Genomic DNA, 24,555 nt, shown 5'->3' on the forward strand with positions numbered 1-24,555 from the left:
ACATATTGTTTATCTCTCTGTGCCAAAACAGAGAAGTGTTAAAAGCACAGCCATTAAATTTTTTATGGATCAAACTAGTCACCAATTTGTCACACAGATGGTGATTTAAATGGCTGTGCATGTGTGTGTGTGTGTGTGTGTGTGTGTGTGTGTGTGTGTGTGTGTGTGTGTGTGTGTGTGTGTGTGTGTGTGTGTGTGTGTGTGTGTGCAAAAAAGCAATTAAAAGATAAAGCCCAAGAGACGGAGGCTGGAGACAGATAAATGTTGCATGGTCTCAGCTTGTTTCTTTTGAAATTCTGTCAGTTATCGGGGGTTTCCACCATCAGCAATCACTGGTGTAAGTGTTGCCCTCTCTTTTAATCATTTTATTCAGTAACATGAAAATATTGAATAGTAAAATAATTACAAGAGCAAAAACTGTTTATCAGAGGTTCTCGGCCCCCAGTACATTATAAACTTTTTCCTTTGATAATGTAATGTTGTAAATCCGCCTCTGCTCGTTTCAGCCCACTGCAGTGCAATGCCGACAGCTTTAGGCATTTTGGCTGTAACACTTTGACTGCGGTTAATTCAAATCCCTCACCGCCACTCTAAATTATCTTGTTTTCTTTGATTAATTTCATTTTCTCCTCATTCCACCTGTCTATCTCCTTATCTTATCACTAATGGAGCAGTAAACGAGTAAGTCACCCTATATCTGAAATGTTAATGTGTCAGGACAATGTTGGCGCAGAGCCATGGATGAAATTTGTGAAATTCAATCATGAATTCACTTTTGTCTGATTAGTTTTGAAATGAAAAGCTAAATGAAGTCATTTGGGTACACGCATGTGTGATATATGTTTGTTTTTCAATAGTCAGTCAGTCTTTATTCTCAAAGCCCAGCTGATCCCATTCCTCACAACAGCTTTGGATTTATAAAGAAATATAAATACAGATCGGCGACAGATCTCACAGAAGAGGATTAGGCTTCTACACAGCGGCAAAAACACGGATTGCTTCAGACAGCGCTGTCGACATAAATAAATGTTTACAGCATGCAAACACGTTGGCTGCCTACACAATAATGCTGCTTTTTTCTTAGTGTGTCTCAGGAGCCGAGTGAAGAAAAAAATCGCTTTTCTATATCATGTCTTTGTATCAGTATGTGTTGTTTTCATTTGAAATCAGCAGAAACAACATTCACAAATGACAAAAATCTTGCCCAGTGCCATGCTTTGATAAGACCTAATTAGTTCTATTATTTTAGGTTGTGAATATGGTAATTAGGCAGTGCTATTGACTATTTTGTCCATTAAATTGTGCCCCCAACCCACTTTAATTCTTTGGTGGGTTCAGTCTCATTTTGCAGATTAAGACTCATTAACAAACTTGAATTATTCATGTTGCTTTTGTATAGCATATTTGTGAGAGAAATAGAAAATTATACAAAATGGTGTGTAATATCTTATGCGAAGCAATTATTAGCATTTGAAAAGGACCAGAGATGGTACTTCCTCTTCTCAGTCAGATCAACACTTGCTGCCACAGTTCTTGCGCAGGGTCAAGATGAGCACCTAATCACATTGCAAGCCAGAATAGATCACCTCTCTTTCACTCTCTCTTACAAAAGTGAATCCATATCTACAGTCTGTCTGTCTGTTGTTTGACTTCGTCTCTCTTAAATGCTGTTCCACAGTCAGATCCCATCCTTAAGGACATTTGTACTTATTAAATACAGAGTGACTGAGATGATTGACATCTGTCACGTTCCGTTTCGTTTTGTTCATGGACTTTCAGTGTTTTTTATCTGTCACATGTTTCTTTGTTCATTTTCCTGCTACTTGACCGTCTCCTTGGTTATCGTCATTATTAGTGCATGTGCGTCAGTTTTTTGTAATTATCCTCTTGTGTTCACTACTTAAGTTGTTCCTTCTCCTGCGCTCCTTGTCCAGTCACCGTAATACCTACTGTCATGTTAATGTGAGTTTCCCGGCCTGTAAGCTGATTCTTGAGTGTTATTATTAAAGTGTTGTTTGGATTTCAACCCTTCAGCCTGTTCCTGCACAACACCGTTACAACATCAAGAAGAATGAGCCGAAACCTTTATATGTGACACATGCTTTTTCATGGTAAGTAACACTTTAGAACTTATTAGCTCATAGCTAACGAATTAGGCAAATAAATAAAAAAGTACATCACAATGAAGAAAAGTAAAGGTGCAGACTAATTATAAAACCAGCAGACTCAATTCATAATGAAGAAAAAATGTCAGTACCATGACAATAGATGGAAAAGTTAAAATATATATATATATATGGCTATTTTTTTCCTCCCCACTTTTTATCCACATTTGACTGAGCACCACTGTTATTTTGATATTATTTATATACTATTTTAGTATTTTTGACAGTATTTTTGACTTTAAGTTAACTTTTACTTTTGACATTTTTATTAGTTTATATTTTATTTTTATATCTTTAATTCATTTTTATTTCAGTTTTAGTAGTTTTAGTACTTCAGCTTTAACTTATTTCAGTTAGGTTCAAAGACAACATTTATACATTTTTTAATCTAATATTTTATTTCATTTTATTTCAGCTTTATTTCAATTAAAAAAAGATTTTTTACTAGATTTAGTTTCAGTTAACAATAACAACACTGATGAGCACTTTGTTGACTACACTAACATGGAGTTTTGTATAGAATGTGCTGTAGTTATAAAGCCCTAAAGCCCACTAGCCTACAAAACAATATCTTTCTCTTTCATTATAGAATACAGAACATCGCCATAACTTCTCGAGATGTCTCACTAAGTGCCTGCTTTCGATCCAGTTCAAGAATGAAAGTGGGTAATTCTGTTTCTGAATTTTAACAGCACTCGTACAAATTCAAATTCACTTGACGTAGAAGCGAGTGGAGCCAACATTAGATAAATTGAGAAGAATGGATAAAAGTGCTGCCAACACTCTCTGACCCTGTATGAACCTGCTGTGCACAAGAAAGTGCCCTCTGCAGATTTGCCTAAATTAGTCTTTTAGTCAGCAATTTGCAGGCTCCTTACATCAACCATGGATCACCTCACCCACTCATGCTGTCACAGTGACAGATTAAGTGTTTTATAGACAAACTCTGCTAGATTTATCAGTACATGATCGGAAATGGTGAGGATAGAAGGTGAACAAACTATAATGATAAATGGAAATTATTGTTTGAAGTTAGGTCAAGTGTGAGAGAACATGCATTTCAGTTGGGAAAACAAACTCCTAAAGGGGTCCTATTATGCTTTTCCACTTTGTTTAACTTTTGTTAGTTGTGTAATGTTGCTGTTTGAGCAAAACTAAAAAGATCTGCAAGGTTAAAGAGCTCAAAGTCCTCTCCAAAAAAATCCACTTTTCAAGAACTACAATGAACGTCTCATTTGGACTACAACATGATTAAATGGTGGATAACATCGTATCTATAATGTATAAGATAAACATACACCTCTGAAACGTCCTGTGAAATCCGTGCTTGCAAAGTCCGTGCGTGAAATCCGTTCTGGATGATCCTCTTGGTTGTTAACAATAACATTGTCAGGGTCTGAATCGAGCTTGAATTGGTTTTAAAAAGCTGCCATCCTTTATTTACACTAGAGTAGAGCTCGCAGTTATGGAGGCGTGGTATACATTTCTCGAACACGCGCTAAGCGCAGCTAATCAATCACAGCACATTTCATATTTCGGAAGGAGAAGCTTCATCAAAAACGACGCGTTACACCAGATAGTATTATTATTACCAGCTGTAATAATGTAAAATATGTGATTTTTTTTTTTTTTTTTTTACAATCAAGCATGAAAGCATATTCTAGTACACCCCAAAAAACAAATCAATACTTTGCAAAAGGGCATAATAGGATGTGTGGATCCAAAGACTGTATTTTATTACTGATATAACTGAGCTTTTACACATACTCGCACATGTGCAGAAATGAGAGGTATCTTTCATTTAAATTTTATTTTTGATTTTCTTTCTTGAGGGGTCATTAATTGCGGGATATGGCATGCACACCTGGTTTTTTATTTATTTATTTATTTATTTATTACAATCACTTATAGTAGTATTTAAGCTGCACTGAAAAATAACTTTGTAAAAAGTTATAAGGAGACTTGGTTTAAATAGACATGGCACTATGGGACGATAAACGCAAAATCTGTTTGATCATTGTGGTGACGGGCTGGGCTCTGGGTCGGGCTGTGGCTGATGTATGGATCAGGGGTAAACACTCTCAACGTGTCTAGTTGTTATAAGGTAATGAATGGCGAAACGGCAAAACTCCACAGTAAAAAGACATTATGTTGACTGTTTCAGGCCAACGCAGCAATTCTGGCTGCAAAATCCAATTTTAGGTCCGGTCTTCTATCAGCAAGGGTTGAGGACAGGCACACGAAGATGACGATTTAGGTAAATCGGCTTTAATAAGTTTCAAAGATATATCGCAGGTAACAAAAGAAACACAAACGCAAACAGACGCTAATGTAAACGTAGACCGGACACTTGGGAACTGAAACAGTATACTTATATACAGATGGTAATGGGGTGAACACAGCTGAAACAAATGACAAATCATATTAGTAACCATGATGATGACATACAAAGGTCCGGAAACTGAACAAATGAAAACAGGAACCAATGAATACTAACTAAAAGTCCAAAAAACTAAGAACAAACATAACTAAATATCTATAACATTTATCCCCCACTTAAATAGGACTTAAGTACAGCTTAATGGCCTGGTTTCACAGACAGGGCTTTGACTAAACTAGGATTAGGCCTGAGTTTATCAATTAGGGCATTCAAGTAGCTTGTATATACATGTTTTATTAACACAACATAAATCATTAAAACATAATGATTTAAAATATACTTTAAGGGAAAACATTTAATTTGCTTTTAAAAGTGTACTTTGGTGTGTTAAGAAACATTGTCATGAAACTGTACTCTATTAAATATACCTAAAAGCCTTTTATTTCATTAATACGGTATCATCAACAAGTTCAGGTTTTTTTTTTTTTTTTATATATATAATTTTAAGATTTGCACATTCAATACAATTAACACACTACTTTACCACAAGGGAAGGAAGTGATGACTATACATTTTATTGACGATATAAAGCCCCTTGCTTTTGTCTCTTTGTGTTTGAAATGCATTGCAGTGTAACTGCATTTTGTCATGAAATACTGCATTTCATGTTGTGTAATTCCCTCAGTCCATTAAATTATTCAGGTTACACTTAGTACCCTTAAGGGGCTTCTGGCAGAAAATCACATCAAACGGTCTCTTATGATGCAGTAAATTAAATGAACAGTAATGATTGTCTCCCCCATGGTGCTGAAAGCTGCTGTGAGAGCAGTCAAAAGTCTTACACCGGTACACTGACCCTTTAATGGAGGCTGCAGTCAATTGGCAAAACAAACTAACTCTGGATTCTTCCCCGGTGTACTTATCTCAACTGCATCTCTAATGGAAAATACATGTTCTTCCTGTTTAAGTGATTTAAATGACTTTGTAAATTAAGTTAACTTGAATAGCTGTGGCATGTTATATTTTCATATTTTTAGCTCACGTCTTTCAAATCATCCCCTTGTTAGACCAGCACAAAACTTCTAAATCCAAACAACGGGATAAAAACCACTGAAAGTGCTGTGTGAGCAAACATAATTTTCATTGCACACATACAGTATTCAGTTTTCAATTGCCTGTAAAAAAAAAATATATATATATTAGTGTGTAGAGAAAATAGCTGTTTATAAAAGCAAGACAGTGTGCAGAGCCCTGCAGTGTATTCTGAGCATTATAATAGGTGTTGTTTGTGACTCAGCCTTGCCCCTGTATTATCTATGAGGATATAAATACATTGCTTTTAGTTTTCACTGTTTCACTTTGAAGAGTTTATGGTCATATTCAACCATAGAGAGACTGCATTGGATTAAATGAGAGAACCAGACTCTTATTAACGTTCTCTTCATTGATCAGTGCACTCAGTGGGACTCTGCACGACACTTGTCATGATAATAAGGACACACACACACACACACAAACACACACACACACACACACACACACGCATGCATTCTCCTACAGAATGAAACCAGATGGCAAGTGTTTGTTAAAGGTTTCGACATAATCTCTATAATAGGGGTAAATTGAAGCTGTAGCTTAAAAAATGGAGTAAAAACAGTAATATTGTGAAATATTATTTCAATTTAAAATAACTGTTTTCTATTTGAATTTATTTTAAAATGTAATGTATTCCTGTGATGGCAAAGCTGAACTTTCAGCATCAGTAGTTGCGTTTCCATTAAAGATTTGCGCAAAACTTTTGCGATTTTTATTTATTTATTTATTTTTTCTAAATATCGATAAAAAACTATTGCAAAATGATGGCGTTTCCATTAACCGATGTTATGCACCTAAAACGTCATTTTTTTTCCTCTCGCGATAAGTCGTTCCAAAAATCATGGCGACGGACGTTGGTAAGTTTATATATATCACAGCCACGTACCGCACTAGACATTATTATTATTAATGGAAGGAAACTCATATTCTGTCCAAACACACCGCGCCTTCTAAGTCAGGTGACTGTAAATGCGCAAAAACTGTTTCCATTGCAGTTTTGCGAAATATTCCTTTTTCGAATTGCCTGAAAAACCACCTCATGCGAGCGTAAAAACTTTTTGGCGATAAATGGGAGTTTTTGCGAAATTTACCGTATTTTCAATTCGCAATTTCAATTTGCGCAATTTGAAGGGTAATGTAAACACGGCTAGTGTCACGTGATCCCTCAGAAATGAGAAATCATTCTAATATGCTGATTTGCTGCTTAAGAAACATTTCTTATTATTATAAATGTCTAAAACTGTTGTGCTGCTTGATCGTGAAACAAACCGTGATCATGAATGATGAAAACACATTTAGTAAACACCAAGAACGTTACAGAGCATGAAACTTCAACACAGGACCAAGAACAGACAAAGACTGAGGGTTTAAATACACAAGATGATAAGCCACTAATCTATGAAACAATGAGTAACTAAGGAAACATGAACTAAACACACAGGAACTGAACACAGCCAAAACAAGACAAAAGAATATCAAAATAAGAGTCCTTGAAAACAGACACATAGGGAATTGTGACAGTACCACTGTTGGAAGTCCACCACCTCAAACGTTTATCTTATTTAATATATTCAGTGTTTGACTCCTGTATACTACTGATTGTATGCATACATTGTAAATTAATTTATAATGTTATACTGTACACTTGAAAAAACATAAAGGTACTCACGCAGCACCATGACTCCATGGCGCAGTGATTGGGCACGGTTGGGTTCAACAGCGACACTAAGCATGGTAGCGTTGCCTCCGATGATACAGATGCGATTGTCCTGGGCAGACTCCCGAAACATGCGCAGCAGCTGACTGGCTATGACTCCATTTAATGCGGAGATCAGTGCCATGGGAACCACAAAGGACAGGAAGGCATTCACCTTGAGGAGTTATAGGGAACAAAGGAAAAAGAGGGAATAAGTAGGCAAGTGGCTTAGACTTTTATGATGCTTTTTTGTTTGATGCAATGACTCACTCTCACTCTCACTCTCACACTCTCTCTCTTTCTCTCTCTCTCTCTCTCTCTCTCTCTCTTTTTTATTTATTTATTATTATTATTTTTATGATATGCCTTTTTTTAGACTTGTGTAGACCCTGAAGACCTGCACAATTGTATCTCCATTTGACAAGACTGGCTAGGGAAATGTGTATGATAAAAGCCAGGAAGTCAGTTGGATCGAATTTAAATTATATCCCAAAATTTTATCCAAAGCAGGACTGCAATTATTTCATGCATTCAAGGTATTCAGTACATTTTAGAATTTCCTAGGAGTCGAACCCAAGTATGTCCAATGGGCCTAAAGTTTTTTTTATTTTTTTATAATCAGTTATGTGTGCACAGCATCATCACATTTTTTTATTTATTCTTCCACCTGGATAAGAAGGTTCTCTTGATACCTCTTAATAAACTCACCCCAAAATGCACACACACATATGTTGGTTCACCATCATTATGAGGACATTCCATATAGGCTTAATGGTTTTATACTGTACAAACTGTATATTATTTCCCCTTACACTAAACCTACCCATCACAGAAACCTTTCTGCATTTTAACATTTTTAATAAAAATAGTTTAGTATGTTTTAAGCCATTTTAATTACAAGGACTCAGGAAATGTCCCAATAAATCACATTTACGTTGTAATACCAGTGTAATACCTATGTCATTAAACATATTTGTGTCCTAATAAATCATATAAACAAGCACAAACAGACACAGACACACACAATTATTACTGCAAGGTATGCAGGGCTCTTTTCTTGAACTGGTCACATTCCTAGATCTGTCATTAAACTGGTCTTTTGTTCCTTTCCTTTCCTTTTTTTTTTTTTTTGCTGTTGCCAAAGCAAGTTAATCTCATGTGATCTGACAATCTGCACTGCATGAAAAAAAACTGAGATTAAGCCAAGACTATTGAAATACTCCTCAGAACTAATTTAGAAGAACATAGTGTTGGTTTAAGCAGTCATGTTAAATTGGTGTTGAACAGATGACTGGAGTTTAAGAGTCCAGCACTGTTCCTTCCAGACTGAGAAACATAAAAGAGATCAGAAGGAACATATCAAAAAACCACTGAAGGGAAAGAAGATGTGAATATTTAGAGTATTTTAATGAGGAAGGTCAGAGATGTTAAAACTGACCATGGGGGAAAAAAATAATTTTTTGGGCTTGTTACTGCAAGGTTGAACCAGAGCTATTAATTAGGACTAAAGCAAACATTTTTTTTTTTTTTTTAAACATAACTTTAGGAGTTTGAAATAAAAATAGTGAGTATGTGTTTGTGGTACAGCCGCGGATCAGTTACGCACTGCGAACGCAGCATATGTGAAAGCACTATAGCGCGTGCTGCTCCTGCACCGCATACGCACTGCATTACTTTAGGAGTTCACTGGTAAGAGGATTTGGGTGCTAACATAGCTGTGTGTTGCAAACGAACAGAATATAATATTATAATGATACATATTATAATTTGTTTTGCACCTGCCTGCATACTAAGCATGACTGGTTACAGATTTAGTTCCACTCACTTGAAAGTGCCCTGAAAAGTGGACTTTATTTGGTCAGAATTAATATTAGGTCTGGTTTCTATGTTGTTCGCATGGTTTCTATGTTGTGACATGAAAGTCAGTCGTGGGTATTGAGGGCGAAAGAGGTCGCTATTAGTTCACTCCCCCCACCTACATTTTCCTGCCGGTATTGAGAATTGAACCCGCAACCTTCGAGTTAAGTCTGACTTTAACCATTAGGCCACGACTGCCCCACAGAGGATGGTTATATCTTGTCTTTAATGAGGAAAGTCAGAAATGTTACAACTGTGTTAAAGCGTACAAGATGAGAGCAGTATAATGCAATTATCATGACAATTGATAACATAACAGTTTAGACACATACAGTTCAATATATCCAAATCACCTTTATTAATTTTAATAAATAAACAAGTTATATCCACATCCAAAGATGCCTACTATATATAGTAGATGAAAAGCAGTACATGAAGAGTATGTCTGATTCATATGCTGCATCCTTACCTTTTTATATAAGCATTTTTAAGTTGTGTGGCTTTAAGAACCTTAATGGGATAATTATTTATGTATTATGTAACTGCAGGCTGTCTTACTAATCATGTTTGTAAGATCAGTACTCCCACTGAGCAAAAATGAGAATGCAGAGAAGAATCCTTTGTGTGTTTATGAAGACACACAAACAGAAGCAAAAGTAAGATTTCGGTTTGCATTATGTAAAGAACCTATGGGTACATTGGCAAACAAATGTAATTTCTTTAGGGATTCTTTGGCTGAGTTCAGTAAAGGCCAGACCCAGCATAATTGATCAAGTCAATGTATCTATTATTCGGTCATGGCAACAGTCACGAAAATGTCATGCTTTTATATGTATTGATTTCCCAGGCATCATAGATGGAATGTTATGCTGTGATTGCACGGACAAATTATTTTAAACTCCCCTGTAAAGACCCGATCTCCATGGAAACCACAGAGGCTATTCAAAAGTTTTCAACCACCTTATAAAATGACCAAAAGGGTTTTTGGAGACAGTTCAAATTTATCTGAATGACAGAGTTTGTATAATGGAGTAACACTTATAATACAGTATAATGGCAGTGATCTGCCAGCGACTTGATTTCGCCCTGCAGCTCAGGCTGGAAACCTGTACATTTATATCTGCTGCTTCCTTTACAAATTTGCGGGAACCAATCACAAACTGGCTTATCCACCTGGCGAGCTATTGGCAGGTTTAATCCAATCCAATTCCAGAGCCGTTACGGCTCTGTCCAATTCCTTTTAACCTCTCGACGATGCTCAATGGCTTCTTTTTAGCAAACAAATCGCTCGAGTGGGTGTAAATACCACTGACTTTCATGTTTTTTTGTTTTTTTTGCATAACCTGCAAAAATCGCACGATTCCATTGCTGTTTCTGCAAACCGCTGATCAACACGTTTGGTTACACATTTCCTGCCTGCAGTTTTCGCGTCGCTCTGCAAAGTACTTCACCCGGATCGTTGGTCTGATTGGTTGAAGGACTATCCAATTGCGTATAGAGTCATTTGAACTATGCCCGTTGATCACGCCTCTTGTGCAGTAGAAAATGCATAGCAGACTCCCCAGACCAATGTTCAATCTTAAAAGATTGAGCTTGGTCTGGTGATAGCCAGACTACATTCCAGTATTACTTCTCCATCAAAGCTTTCCAGCAGGTACATCTCACTTAGGCACAGTGCACATGCACTCACGAATAAACAAACAAATCATGTGGCAAATCAAATTCCGCTCAAGTGTCTGCTTGTCAAGGATCCTGTGCTCAGGTTACTGCAGTCCTAATCCATGCGTGGATTATCTACACCTTGACTGAAGATGCTCACTGTGTTTGTATTTCGTCTGGAAACTGAAGCACCAGAACAGCATGATCATGGCTCAGTCTTAATGTTCCAGACATAAGTGTTTCATAAAAACAAAAATAATTAGGGCTGTAGAACAATAAAAAAAAGAATCCAAGTAATTTCATGAAACCCTGATGAATTAAATAAATTGCAAATTATGGTATTCTTGATGTACATTTTATGAGAAATACACATTGTTGCCCAAACACATTATTGTGGCGAATAAGTAAAGCAGACATCACAAAAAGTCACATTTCTAATTCAGTTTAGTTTTTTTTCTGAGCAAGTGCAAATATATATATATATAAGAAAATCCTCCATTATAAATGTATAATGCATTAAAATTGTCTCAAATCCTTGTTAATGTACATAAAGACTTCATCCTAGTTTGTAATATTGTAGATTTTACAGTCTGTATACTGTACATATTAATATTATATATTATATATATATTCTTTTAAGGTTAATTTACGACTCTATTGACTCTGATAATCTGTTTGTTTGTTTTTTAGAACAGAGATTACTGTTCTCCCACAATTCTATTCTGAAAACAAAAATTAGACAACCAAATATAAATGTCTAAAATGTTATAAATGAGTCTATAATTGTTTTAATTAAATTTAAATAAGTTTATTATGTAAAAAATAATTTGAAAATAATGATGAAGACTTGTTTCGTCCAGTTTTTGAACCAATCTCTTGAATGAATGATTCAGTGATAGCCCTATATCAAATACATTTTAACAGTCACTAGTCACAACATCTCCAGACTATAAACTTTTATCCCATTACTTTTATTATTTAATGTTTGCAACACTGAAATAGCAAAATAATACTGTAGTTGAAAAGACTGTTTGTGAAGCTGTTCATATAAAATTATAAAGCTTACATGAGCGCTGTTCGCTCTGGCTCAGCGACAGCATGAAAGCAGGTTTAAATATTCCTCTGTAATCGTAATTTCAAAGGTTTAATACACATAGCGGAATCATTGTCATTTAGGAATAAGATCACATGTGTGTTTGAATTGAGATTGCAAACTTTCAACGATTAACTGTGCATACATATGTAGGCCAGTCCCAGGCGCACCACAATAATTTTTCTGCACAACAATAACTGAATGTTTGACGAATGAATAAGTGCAATTCACCTTTATTCAACAAGGTGGCAATGTCTGATACACAATGATGAAGTGGTGTTTACTCATAGTTACCGCAGGCAGAAAACAAAAAATTAGGAAGTATCATCAGCAAAACTTCATTTCAAATGGTGGTTCTGGTGAAGAAGCTGTTAGAAGATTTTGAAAATTATATTTTCGAGAATATGTTTGAGATCGTGAATATGAGCCAGATACTAAATGTACTGGGAAATGAGCTCTGACGAGGACAGTGATGATTATATAAAACATCTGTTCATACTGAACCCTTTCAAACTCCAAAAGGTAACAAAATATGCTTTATTTTATTCTTCTGTAATTGTTACTCTAATATCAGGAGAGTTTTATATTATCGCGACATGTAAGATATAATTGATTGGTAAAACATTCATACATTAAATGGTAATTTTGAACTTTTTACCACCTGTATTATTATGGTGGTCATCAGTATATTGCATTTGAAAACATTTATTTTATTGAGCAGGTTAACTTTACTGATATGGTTCTTTTAAAAAATTGTGAGACACAAGTTTTGAGAGATTATTAGGCAACGATTTACTCAAATTCAGCTAGTCAAACAACATCCACAAAATTACAACTAGCTAATGCAGCTTATCCATTGACTAATACTATATTTTTTCTAAAATGTTTTTCCTCCCTTGATTGTTAGATTAATATTCTGATTAATTAATTCAGATTAGTTATTATTCTGTTAGTTTATTGTGTCCAATGTGAGACCACCTGAGCAGAATTCATAATTAAATTCTCTCTTTATTCAGCACAACACTTTTAAAATATTTTAAAAATGCATTTTGAGGTGCTAAACAGATCAGCTGCCAGGTCATTTTTGTTTTTACCATAAATAGATTTCTAAGCTATACCTCAGTCAACACAGTCTGATCCCAAAAGGCGACAACATCAAACTGAAAACCCCACAAATGGAAATACAACAGAGAGAGAGGAGAAGTTCTTATGAAACGGGTGATAAATAGACTAATGGAGCAACATGCATAGTGGTGTGTGTTAATAAAACACAGTTGTAGCACTGTAATAGGTTAGAATTCAAATGAGCTCTTTGTGCCTTGTACACATTTGTTCAAGTCGTGCAATGTTTGATTTAACCAATGAATGACCCTTAGAGGCTCTAATGAAGTAATTAGCTAAATCTTGGGCCAGTGGTGTGTATCTGTAACCTGCATGTGTGGTCCTTAAGGGTTATGAGCAATGCTAATTCATATTTGTTCACTTCAGATAGCAGTATGTCCATTGTGTGTGTTAAAGCTGAGGCTGGATTAGTGAGGTTTCTATGGTTACTAATAGCACACTGTTTGCATATTTGTAGTCTTTTGTCTCTTATGCAATGTTCTTCTCATAATCTTAATTCTCTCTCTTCTCAAATACACACTTAATGTCACAAATGAGCCAGTGTTTCTGCATTTAAAATAGGGCGATTTTACATTAAAGTGACTGGAAATATGTTCAACAAGTTTACTGTCTTCTGACATGTTCCTGGTCTTATTGGATTGAACAGTACATTGCTTCAAAGAAAACCGTTGTCTTTGTAATTTTGCATTATAATGTAATAACTTCTCTACTCCTCCTCTGAAATGACTTTCTCTGCTGCTGTCATTCAGGCTGTGCCGGCTATTTTTTTGTCATCGTTCATGGCATCATATTTAAAGCAGCACTCAGTAGCTTCGGGATTTCTTCGCTGTATTCTCGCTTTTTGCTCGCAGGTTTCTCTCTAGAGCTCCCCCCACAGCTTCGGAATAGATATTTGACAACACTGTTGTAAAAACTCGTTGGCTATTCTCAGACACCAGAGGCTAGTAGATCAACGACATCAAAGCAGATGGGACATTCTTTAAAACGTCTTCTTCCTTCGGGTTCGGACAGCGTGAGGGAGCGCAATAATGACAGTATTTGAGCAGATTTCTTTTGGCCGTAAAGCAATTGTTTACATCGCGAGACCTGATATCACGCGATACTTCCTGACGCGGCGGCCGGCGGCCCGCCGTCTCAAAGTTGCAAGTGCGAATTTTCCGCTCACGGGCACCAGGGGGGTGCGAAACGACCACCATTCAACCCGAAATAAGTAATATAACCATTCCAATGACTCCGAAGCTGTTCAGTTAAGGTAAAAAAGTTACTTAGTTCACCTTTAAACAAGCTTTCATGGCAGGATTAATATTTACCAGACTGTAGTATAGTCAAAAATGTGACTTGCAACACTATATCTGGTTTATAGAGCAGTACTGTGGTGAGGAGGCATGAAAAAGACAACCTTTCAGGCCTTTAAAAACATTCAGGACAAGTGCCACCCATGATGTAGAAAAAGATTAAACTTGTCAACACTTGTCATCTTATTTACTGTCTGAAAGTTATCATGTCTCTTCTTTCTTTTGGCCTCAATTCCATCTCTCCTCCACTCTCCTCCTCAAAATCTTGGCTGAGGTTTCTTTTATCTGCTAGACATCTCTCTGCCTGTCAGTATCTGCTGCCCGATCACAAGTCTGTGAAGGTGTCTTGAGTAAAGAGTTGATTGCTTTGAAGTACTTGAAAGGTGTAATTCACACTTTGGATATGTTGGTCAAAAGTAACAGCATACCTTGCCACTCAAGGCCACTGAGAATGAACTCAAAATGCAACTGACTGACATTTTACAGATTCACTGAAAGTATAGTGCATTGTGTCGCTTTCGCTCCCACCACAAATTCACTTACTGTAAACCAAATAAGTTGGCAAAACTCAAAAAATGTTTGGTAATCAGTTGTATTATATTTTACGTTAAGAAATTCAAAGTTAGCAGTTATTTTGTACTCGTACATTTTACTTGCTCTTAACTCGAATTAATTGAGTAAGCTAATTCATACATTAACTTAAAATGATCATGTAGGGGAGAGCGGGGTAAGTTGTCACATAGGTAAGTTGTCACACTGTCCATAACTCCAACACTAGAGGCTCTATCTCAAAAATCAAATAGCCACTTTATGTGACTTCTTCTTCTAGAGTCAACTTCCTGTTCACATGTGGTCAAGATCACTGTAATCTGAGGTTAGCACAATTTTCTTATTTTTCTGCTTAAAAAGTAAAAAAAAAATCACTTTACATTTTATGCAATACAACTTTGTTAGGTATGAATGTTTAAAATTATTATTTTGCACAAAATAGAGGAGACAGTAACGTGTCTTTTGGTACTTTAGCTAAAGTGATATGTTGAGCTAAACTTGAGATTTAGCCAACATTAACTCACATGTCAATATGGGGCAAGTTGTCTCAATGACTTTGGGGCAAGTCGTCACATGTGACAACTTGCCCCTGTACAAATAAACACAGCCCCAGCACCAACCCTGTCCTGCCTAGCACGCCCAGTTATGCTTCTCCTATCACCAGCTCACCCAATTACCCAGCAATGCTATTGCTGACAGTGGGCTACCAACTCCAGTGGACATCCGGCCATATCCAAAAGATGGCCCCCGAAAGCCAGCCAGCAAAGGAAGAAAACGACGCAAATCAGCAATATTTACTGACACGCCAGTGAAGCAGCAACTAGAAATAGAAAAGAATAAGTCTCAATCTAGCAAAAAGCTGTTTCAAAAGAAAGGGAAGCAGAAATCTGGACCTATGAAAAACAAGGCAGCTACATTTACATTTAGTCATTTAGCAGACGCTTTTGTCCAAAGCGACTTACAAATTAGGACTAATTTAAGCGAGTCATTGTGAAGAGGCAAAAAAAAAAACATAAGAAGTGCTCAAAATACGAAGTTCAGGCATTGTTCAGAGTAGCATATGCGTAAAATATGTAAAATGCAACCATTGAGCCCATGATGCTTGCACCTCAGGCCAGGCAATTTATGTGTGTCAGAATTGTGACTCTGGAGATGAGTCCGATTAGTCAGATACAGGGCATCTGTTTTGTTCAGAGGTTAAGTTAAGCAGGTTATCTGCAGCATTCCATTCAGTTATCAGGATCTATGTGCAAGCCATAGAACGTTTGAGTTTAAAGTTCAAAGTAAAGTGGTTTTGCCACTTAATTGAAATGTGCATTATTTGGATTGAAATAATTGTTTTTCCAGGTTCTCCAGGCACGGATGTTTATATTTCCAGGTCTGTTTTGAGTTTAAAAGTTAAAATCAATATTCACAATTAAGTAGTTGTGTTCTTATTTTTTTGAAAATCTAGTGTGACAACTTACCCGCCCTAGTGTGACAACTTACCCACCGATGGGGCAAATTGTCACAAGTGCACACTCGCTATTCAACAGTCTACAACTCCGTAATGAGATAAGATATGAAGATGTTATGAATACAACATATGTGCCCAAGACTTCCTTCTTTCATTTGGTATGAGATTTATACCATTTTGATGTATGGTGCTCAGTAAATGTTAGACAGTGTGAAAAGTGTGACAACATACCCCGCTCTCCCCTAATCTAGAAACTTGGCAAGCTTTAACTAGCTAATTGGTAACACAGTGCTTTAGCATTAGCAATTACTGAATGAGTAGACATATATCTGTTCTCAAACTTAGCTCATTCTCACTCGTCACTATGATGCTAACCCCCCACGCTTAATGTTAGAATTTACTCTCCCTTTCGAGTGTCATGGCAAAGCATGCTGAGATATAGAAATCCCAGCTAAATTTAAGTTTGTCTGAATTAAAAGAAACAATTTCATGAAACTCAAAACAATTAAATAATTCAGATTACTTAAAATGTGTCAGTTTTGTGAAATCAAAAGAAAAAGAAAGTACCCATAAAAGTTAATTTGATTGAACTTATTTGTTTAATTTCAGTTTACTCAAACCAATAAATTATTCTTTTAAATTGTTGAGCATTACGGTTTACAGCTGTCAAGCACACAGGCTGCTAAACTCCCTTGCTGTGTTTTCCTGGCTGACCACCCTGGCAGATCTATATGAGGGACACAGATGCTTCACAACATGTAATTATACTGCAGCTTCATGAAACAGTTATTTACAAAGTGTATTTGTCCTGACCTACACTTGCCTGGAAATAAAAAAATAAAAATGCACCAAAGCCCCCATCTTACACAACCATCTCTCTCTCTCTCTCTCTCTCTCTCTCTCTCAACAGCAGATATACCCGTCAGTACACTGTGAACAGAGACATCACGTCATCTCTATCTTTGCTGATTCCAGAGCTAACTGACATGTGTCATCTTAAATTTATTTCCGGTTGTGCTTAAGCGCAAATATATATTTTTGTGTGGGCAGCCTGGGCTAGTTTTGATATTATTTTTGTTGAGACAGTTGTATCAGACAATTGCATTCATTATTTGTCTCAAATAAATCATATTTAAATAACGTTAAATATTTTACAGAGGCTTTCTTACAACTGAGCAAGATAAAGGGAACAGTCCAAGGGTTTCCTGCTGAAAAATCCAGTGTCCATGTTTATGTTTGAGAACAGCATGTTGGTCCACCAGGTATACCAGCACTATAGTATAAACCAGCCTGGACCAACATGCAGGTCTATGATGTATATTTCAGCAGGGCTTCAAGAAAAAAGAGATATTTTATTTTAATAACACTACATTTGTTTTTGTTTTATTTCTTACTGTTAAACACTAGGGCTCTCAATAGAGTAATGACCTCTGGCCAGCATTTAGAAAGCAGAACAAAATAATACAATAATATGTAAAGTCAGTAAATGTTTTTAAACGGATTATATTAAACATATTTAATTAATATGTTAAGTTAATGCATTGACTGACAGACCTAAAATAATAACTAATAATACTAATACTAATAACTTCCGGTCAAAAGTTTGGAATATTTAAGGTTTTTGAAAGTCCCTTTTGCTCACAGAGCCTGCACTTTAATTGGTCAAAAAAATACAATTAAAAATCTTTTTATTTTATTTGTATTTTTTTCAGCATCATTACTCCAGTCTTCAGTGTCACACGATCCTTCAGAAATCATTCTAACATGCTGATTTGTTGCTCAAGAAACATTTCTTATTATAATCAAAAATGTAAAACTACTTAATATTTTTGTGAAAACTGTGATACATTTTTTTTCTTATTTTTTACAATAAATATGTTTGCGAAAAGTGTTTCAGCAGAGCACAGCTAAGTATTATCTATCAAATTTCATCTCCCTCTCAGAAGTTAAAATGTATTTTTATCTGTCTTTCAGCATTTTTGTTGTTGTTGTTGAATCCAGAAAGCTGTGCTTTATGAATGGTTTTGTACTGTTGAATGAAGGGGTGCAATGTCAGAACATGAAAATTTCAACTCAACAGTCCATCTCTCCTCTTTTGTTATGGCTAGAAGAGCTCTAAACACCTGCCAGAACAAAGTGCCAGTCCAATATCTACTATCAGCCAGTTATCTTGCCAATATGCACTGTCTGCTGCTATGTATATGTCGGTCTCACTTTATTTGTATACACATAATTTCAAGTTCAGTACTGGATTATTTTCAGGTGTAGACTGTGCAATACAAAGATCAGAATAACAAACAGAAGCAGATGAACCATTAGAAAGGCATTCAAGAAACCATTACTGAACCGAAAGATGCGGTATACATATTTATGTCAGTTTACACTTTATGTGGCAAGGTTATATCACATCACAAAAAGCAATAAAAGACCATTTACGGTTTCTTTCTGCAATCATTTTGTGTCCCACAGAGCACTAGTGGACTGGATTATTTCATATTGTGAAACCTTCTGTTTTTGAAAGAGGACATCTAGGGGTTTACTGTGGTAACCAATTTGCCAAGACTAAAACATGATAAACCATTTGTCCAGTAGCAATAAGCTGATATTGCAACTATCATTCTTTTGACTGGAATATCTCAGGATGATACACGCACTCAGCACCGACTGATGGAATTTGTCAGAACCAATACGTCTCGTATTCATACGCTCTATTCTCTCTCTCCAGTTTTTCTGCAGCTTTGCCTCTGTTTCGGTGTGCATTCATATTCTCCTTTTCTCTCTCTTTTTGCCGTCTGATTCAGATTGTGACTCACTGACTGTTTCCGCAGTGCTATGAGTTCCAATTATCCACAGGCATTTCAAACACAGAATACTGTAATATTACGCCATTTAATATGAAGGATCATTATTTTGCCTCTTATGCTACGTACTCCACAGGTGTTCTTGTTTTTAGTGTTACTCTGTTGTTGTTGTTGTTGTTGTTGTTTTCAAATGTAGAAAGATGGAAAGCTGATTGTTACAAGCAGGAGACCTCCTGTCCTTGTAAATGGATTGTGTTCCAAACTAAATTAGATTCACCGTGTAATAGAAAAGAATAAGGCAGGCACAAGGTTAAGGTCTACAAGAACAATTTTCCAAGAATCAAAGCATAATGTCTCCATTTCCAGGCAATTAGGTTGTACTTTAGGGAACGGTCAAGTGCATTCCATTTTCTTAAGATAGCAAATCCTTATTTTGGAGCAAATCTTGGCACTTGTTACTTAAACTAATGTACAGAAAATCCCTTAAGAGTCATATTGGTTGTAGGCTTGTATTTTCAAGAAACTGAGTAGTTAAATTCATTAGAATCACTGACTTATTTTGACTTTCATGACCATCAGTGCTCACAACAGAAGCAATTCGGACCCTGCTGCTTCTCATTTTAATGTGTTTGACTAATGAAGACATCAACATTTAATTTGCAATTCCAATAGAATCAAAGGGGCATAATACATATTAATTAATTTACCCACTGCTCTTGTGGTTTAGAATAAAATACACAGCAAAATGTTTTCAATTCAACTGAATTAATCCACTGCATTAGTTTAAACCAGCAAAACTGATTTTTTTAAGGATCAGATCCTTATTTACGCAGAAATAGCTCCTTGAGGTAAAATTAGCGCATTTTAAAAGTGTGCTTGGTAAGTTTTTGTTTGTTTGCCTTTTTCATTTTTATTTTTTTTCCAGTGGTTTTGGACTTCAGGACTGTTTGTTTAGACATTTTTATTTTTCCAATCATTATGTTTGGACTGTTGATAGTGAATAAACATGTTTGGACTTGCTGACATTTTTTCAACTTGGAGTCAAATTTTATGTTTGACTGTTTGTTTGAACATTTTATTTTCATCTCACACACATTCTATTTGAAGTGTCTGGCACTGGTGTATGGAGGCAGAATAGTCTCAATTATAATTCACGCAGCTTTCGACCAGTTCATGGCTGAGCAGAGGTCTGTGCAGTTGAACGGTTCATTTATGAAGTTAAAGAAGCTCGAGATCAGTTGAAGCAATAGTTTATGATCTACTGATGTAAGCAAGTGCTGTGGTAATCAGATGTCCCATATCGTGTCAAAAATAAAGAATGATGCTTGTTTTGTTGTATTTTAGCTGCAGGTACAGGTGCAGGTACTCTCACTGCTACAACAATCACGCTAATGAATGCAAAACAATGATCTGTGGTCAATACCCACCCTAGCTCTCTAAGCACTGGCCTCATTGAGATTGTTCTTTAAATACTAGTGAATAGACCTATTTTAATGAGTTGCTAACACAATGATAAATCATAAATCAGATGCATGTACAATAATTTTCACGTGAATGAATGCATAGATCCGACTATTTTAAGTGTGTATTTAAATGGTCCAGTGGTAGAACTTTAGCGTGTCAGAGGTTCTGGGTTTTTTTTCTCATCAAAACCGATTATGTTTATCAGTGGTTGTATATCAGGCAAGGACACGTTTGTGTGCATTTTGTTTTGTAATTTCACCGGAACTAATAGAGAGTCTCCACAACGGATTGAAGCGCGTGTCCGAGTGAAGACTGTGCGCGAGCCACAAGAGAACACAGTATCCGCGCCACTGATCGCAGCGGCAACAAACACTTTGATCACTTGATTTCAGAAACAACACATTTCAGCGCTAGATCGCCTCTTATTTAACAAACGAACCAAAATGAATGCTTTGCTAGTTAACTGGAGATGTTTTATTTATTTGTATTGGTACATTCGTGCCGCGAGATGTTTCAGAAGTGGTGGGGACAATATCGACCTTAGCAAAAAGTGGTGGGGACATGTCCCACCTGCCCCACCCGCAAATTACGCCTATGGGTGGACACAGGACATGAAAATCCATCAATGCTAAAAATAAATGTTTATGTTCACATGTGGACTAAACAGCAGTTAATAAACTATTGTTTTAACTGATCTCAAACTTCTTTAACTTCAGTAAACACACAGAAATTAACCGATCAACTGCACATACCTCTGCTCAGCCATGAACTGGTCGACAGCTAGGCCCGCCCTCACGTGATACTGATTGGTCGATTGATAAGCTTAAATCTGATTGGCTACAGAGTACGACTCATCTGTGTAGGAGGAGAGCGCTGCCAGGAAAGTCTCGAAAACACATTCACGATTTGCACATTCACATTCAAGGATAAACTCGTACATTTTAAACATTCAAAGGTTTTTGTGCACAGTTGTCTACGAATTGTGTTTTACATTTGTGAAATCTATTTTAATGAATATATCATTTTATTTTGCGCATGTGAATTGCTTTTTGTGAATACATATTTTTGTGTGTACGTGAATTAGGTTTCATGCATGTGAAATTATCTATGCATGTGTGAATCATGGTTTTTGCGTGAATTATAATTGAGACTAATCTGCCTCTATACTGGTGGATCATACAAAATCCATTCCATCATTTTAGGCAATGCTGTTTACTCAGGTATGGTTGTTGTGTTGTGTCTGTAGTATGCAAATTGTGTTTTGTTTAGTTGCTTGTTTTGTTTAGATGGTGTTTTTTTTTTTTTTTTACCCTTTGGGTTACACTTTATTTCGACATTCTACTACCTATAAGTAACTTTGCAACTACATGTCAGCTAACTCTCATTAGATTATTAGTAGACTGTCAGGTTAGTGTTAGTATAGGTTGTTAGGGTTCATGTTAGTAGAATAAATTGACATGTAGTCAGAGGTGGACCGTAACAAAGTCCATTTACTTGAGTACTTGAGTACACTTTTTGAGTATCTGTACTTTACATGAGTATTATTTTTTCTGGAAACTTTTTACTTTAACTTCGCTACATTTGAAAGACAAATATCATACTTTTTACTTCACTACATTTCATTCAAGGTCCTTGAGTAGAAAGTAGTAACGTCAGTCAGGGAATGATTTTGGTTAGAGGGGTTGCATTTTGGTTGGAGATGAAAGTCGGTTGACGTCAGAACCCGATGTCGGGACGCTTTGTACAGTAAATTACCTTGATACCTGTCTGGAAGCTTGTTACCACCACAGAATAAAAATAAAAAAGGTAATTGCTACTATTTATCTCACAATTCTTACTTTTTTCTCGCAATTGCAAATTTACATCTCACAATTCTGCTTTTTTTTTCTCAGAATTACGTGATATAAACTCGCAATTGCAGGTTCTAAATTCAGAATTGCGTGATATAAACTTGCAATTACAGAAATAAGCTTCCATAGAATGCAATATATAAAGTAAAAGTTATTATTATTATTATTATTAGCTGTGATGCTGCTGGTCACGTGATCTTGCCCATGAGGCAGCAACCCGCTACGTAAATAATAAAACAAGATTTGTATTGTTATTATTTTTTAAAACTGATAGGAATTAAGTCTTCATCTCTCGTGAGCCTATTGCTGCTTATCAAAAGTTCAGAGTATTTTTTATTACCAAAAAAAAAAATCTGAATGCACACTTTTTACAATGTTGACCTGCCAGTTAAATCAGCCTAATATTTCTAGTGGAAATTCGTATTGGATATTGAAATTATTCGTTTAAAGTGGACCATCGAAATAAAGTGATACCATCAGTGCTTAATTTGTAAAGTGGCCATGCTTTCTTCAGTAAATTGCATTGAAAGCACTATATAAAGTAAAAGCTACTATAATTATCATCATTACTATTTTTATTAGTAGTCAGTGATACTGCTGGTCACGTGATATTGCTCACGAGGGAGCGACCCTCTCCATAAAGAATAAAACAAGATTTTTATTATTATTTTTGAAAACTGGTATATGAATATCAGTTATCAGATATCTTTCTCTCATGTGGAACGGCATTATTTATCAAAAGTTCTGAGTATTTTTTTATTAGCAAAAAAAAAAGAAAAGAAAAGAAAAACTAAGCCCACACTATTTACAATGTTGAAATTCGTGTTGGATGTTGACAATTTTCCTTTAAAAATTATTAGGTATTAACCAGCGACGCTGCGCAACAGGTTGTTCCTTATGATAAGACACTTTTGGTTGTAGTAGCTATTATAAGAAAAAAACAATTATCCAACGCAATGACTATAACCAAATCAATACAGAAATATATGGAAATAATCCACTCGTTGCAAGCAAGGAAAGAGAGCTGTGCGCGCTCACCTGTAGAACGGTTTTAGCAGTTATCGAGGACACGATTGTGGTGCATATAAATTCATCATTCACCAGTCGCTGTCCCATGGTGAAAAGCATCGGAGTAGCCAGGAGAAAAGAGGCGATCCACATGGCGCTGATGAGTTTCTTGGTGCGGCTCCGCGACATGATGCTCTTCGCCTTGAACGGGTGGCAGATGGCCATGAAGCGCTCCACGCTCAGGCTGGCGATATTGAACGCCGTCGCATACGAGCAGCCGTCCCGCAGAAAGTAGTACCCTTTACAAACAGCCTCCCCAAAAGCCCACGGGTGATGAACCCAGATGAAGTTGTATAACTCGATGGGCATGCAGAGGATCAAGATGAGCAGGTCGGATATGGCCAGGCTCGCCAGGTGATAGTGCACCGTACTCTGGAGGTTTTGGAGAGATTTTTTCGTGAGAAGTGTGTACAGGGTGATCGAGTTCCCCAAACACCCGATTACAAACAATAGCACATAAATCACAGTGACGAAAACTTTAGAATAGATGTCTGTATTCACGTCCAAATCATCTTCGGAGACGTGCTCCGTTTCATTGTCCAGAAATGGCTGAGACCGGTTCGCCGAAGAGAGAAGTTTCTGCGTTAAGATGCGCAAGTCTATGAAGTTGCGCCCTGGTAGCGTAGTATTAACCTCCATGGTAGTCGTTAAATATCAACACATATAAACGAGTGCCAAATTAATAGCGCGTTCCTTGCAAAAGTGTTTCACATTTGTACATTTGAGGAGCTATGCGTAAAGCAGGTGAAATACTGGCCACTGCTCTAAACTTACTCTCACAGGTCTGTGAACGCGAGACTCCAGACGCTTTTATATGATGAGGAGGCGTAGCTATGAACGCAAACCTTGAGCAATGACGCAGTGCCATTTAACGATTGGTGTATTTCTATTGTGAGGCTGAGCTACCTTGAACACATTTATTGAGTCTCAGTTCTGACTGCTTTATTGCAATGTCCTGAATTTAAGCATAAACCAACTGGTTTTAAAATACGTTGGATGCTGATT

General features: G+C 36.4%; 1 protein-coding gene across 1 annotated transcript in view; it reads right to left on the reverse strand.

Moving 5' to 3' along the window:
* ntsr1 (neurotensin receptor 1 (high affinity)) overlaps positions 1-24,336 on the reverse strand; it is a 34,536-nt gene extending 10,200 nt beyond the window's left edge. Inside the window, exons 1-2 of the mRNA XM_084427597.1 lie at positions 23,521-24,336; positions 7,310-7,511 (exon numbers count right to left, since the gene is read on the reverse strand). Coding sequence (XP_084283723.1) covers positions 7,310-7,511; positions 23,521-24,189 — 871 coding nt within the window. The 5' untranslated portion in view covers positions 24,190-24,336. The remainder of the gene's footprint in view (positions 1-7,309; positions 7,512-23,520) is intronic.
* Between the last annotated feature and the right edge of the window lie 219 nt (positions 24,337-24,555).

Source organism: Rutilus rutilus, assembly GCF_951802725.1.
Source record: "Rutilus rutilus genome assembly, chromosome: 13".
Taxonomy (NCBI): Eukaryota; Metazoa; Chordata; class Actinopteri; order Cypriniformes; family Leuciscidae; genus Rutilus; species Rutilus rutilus.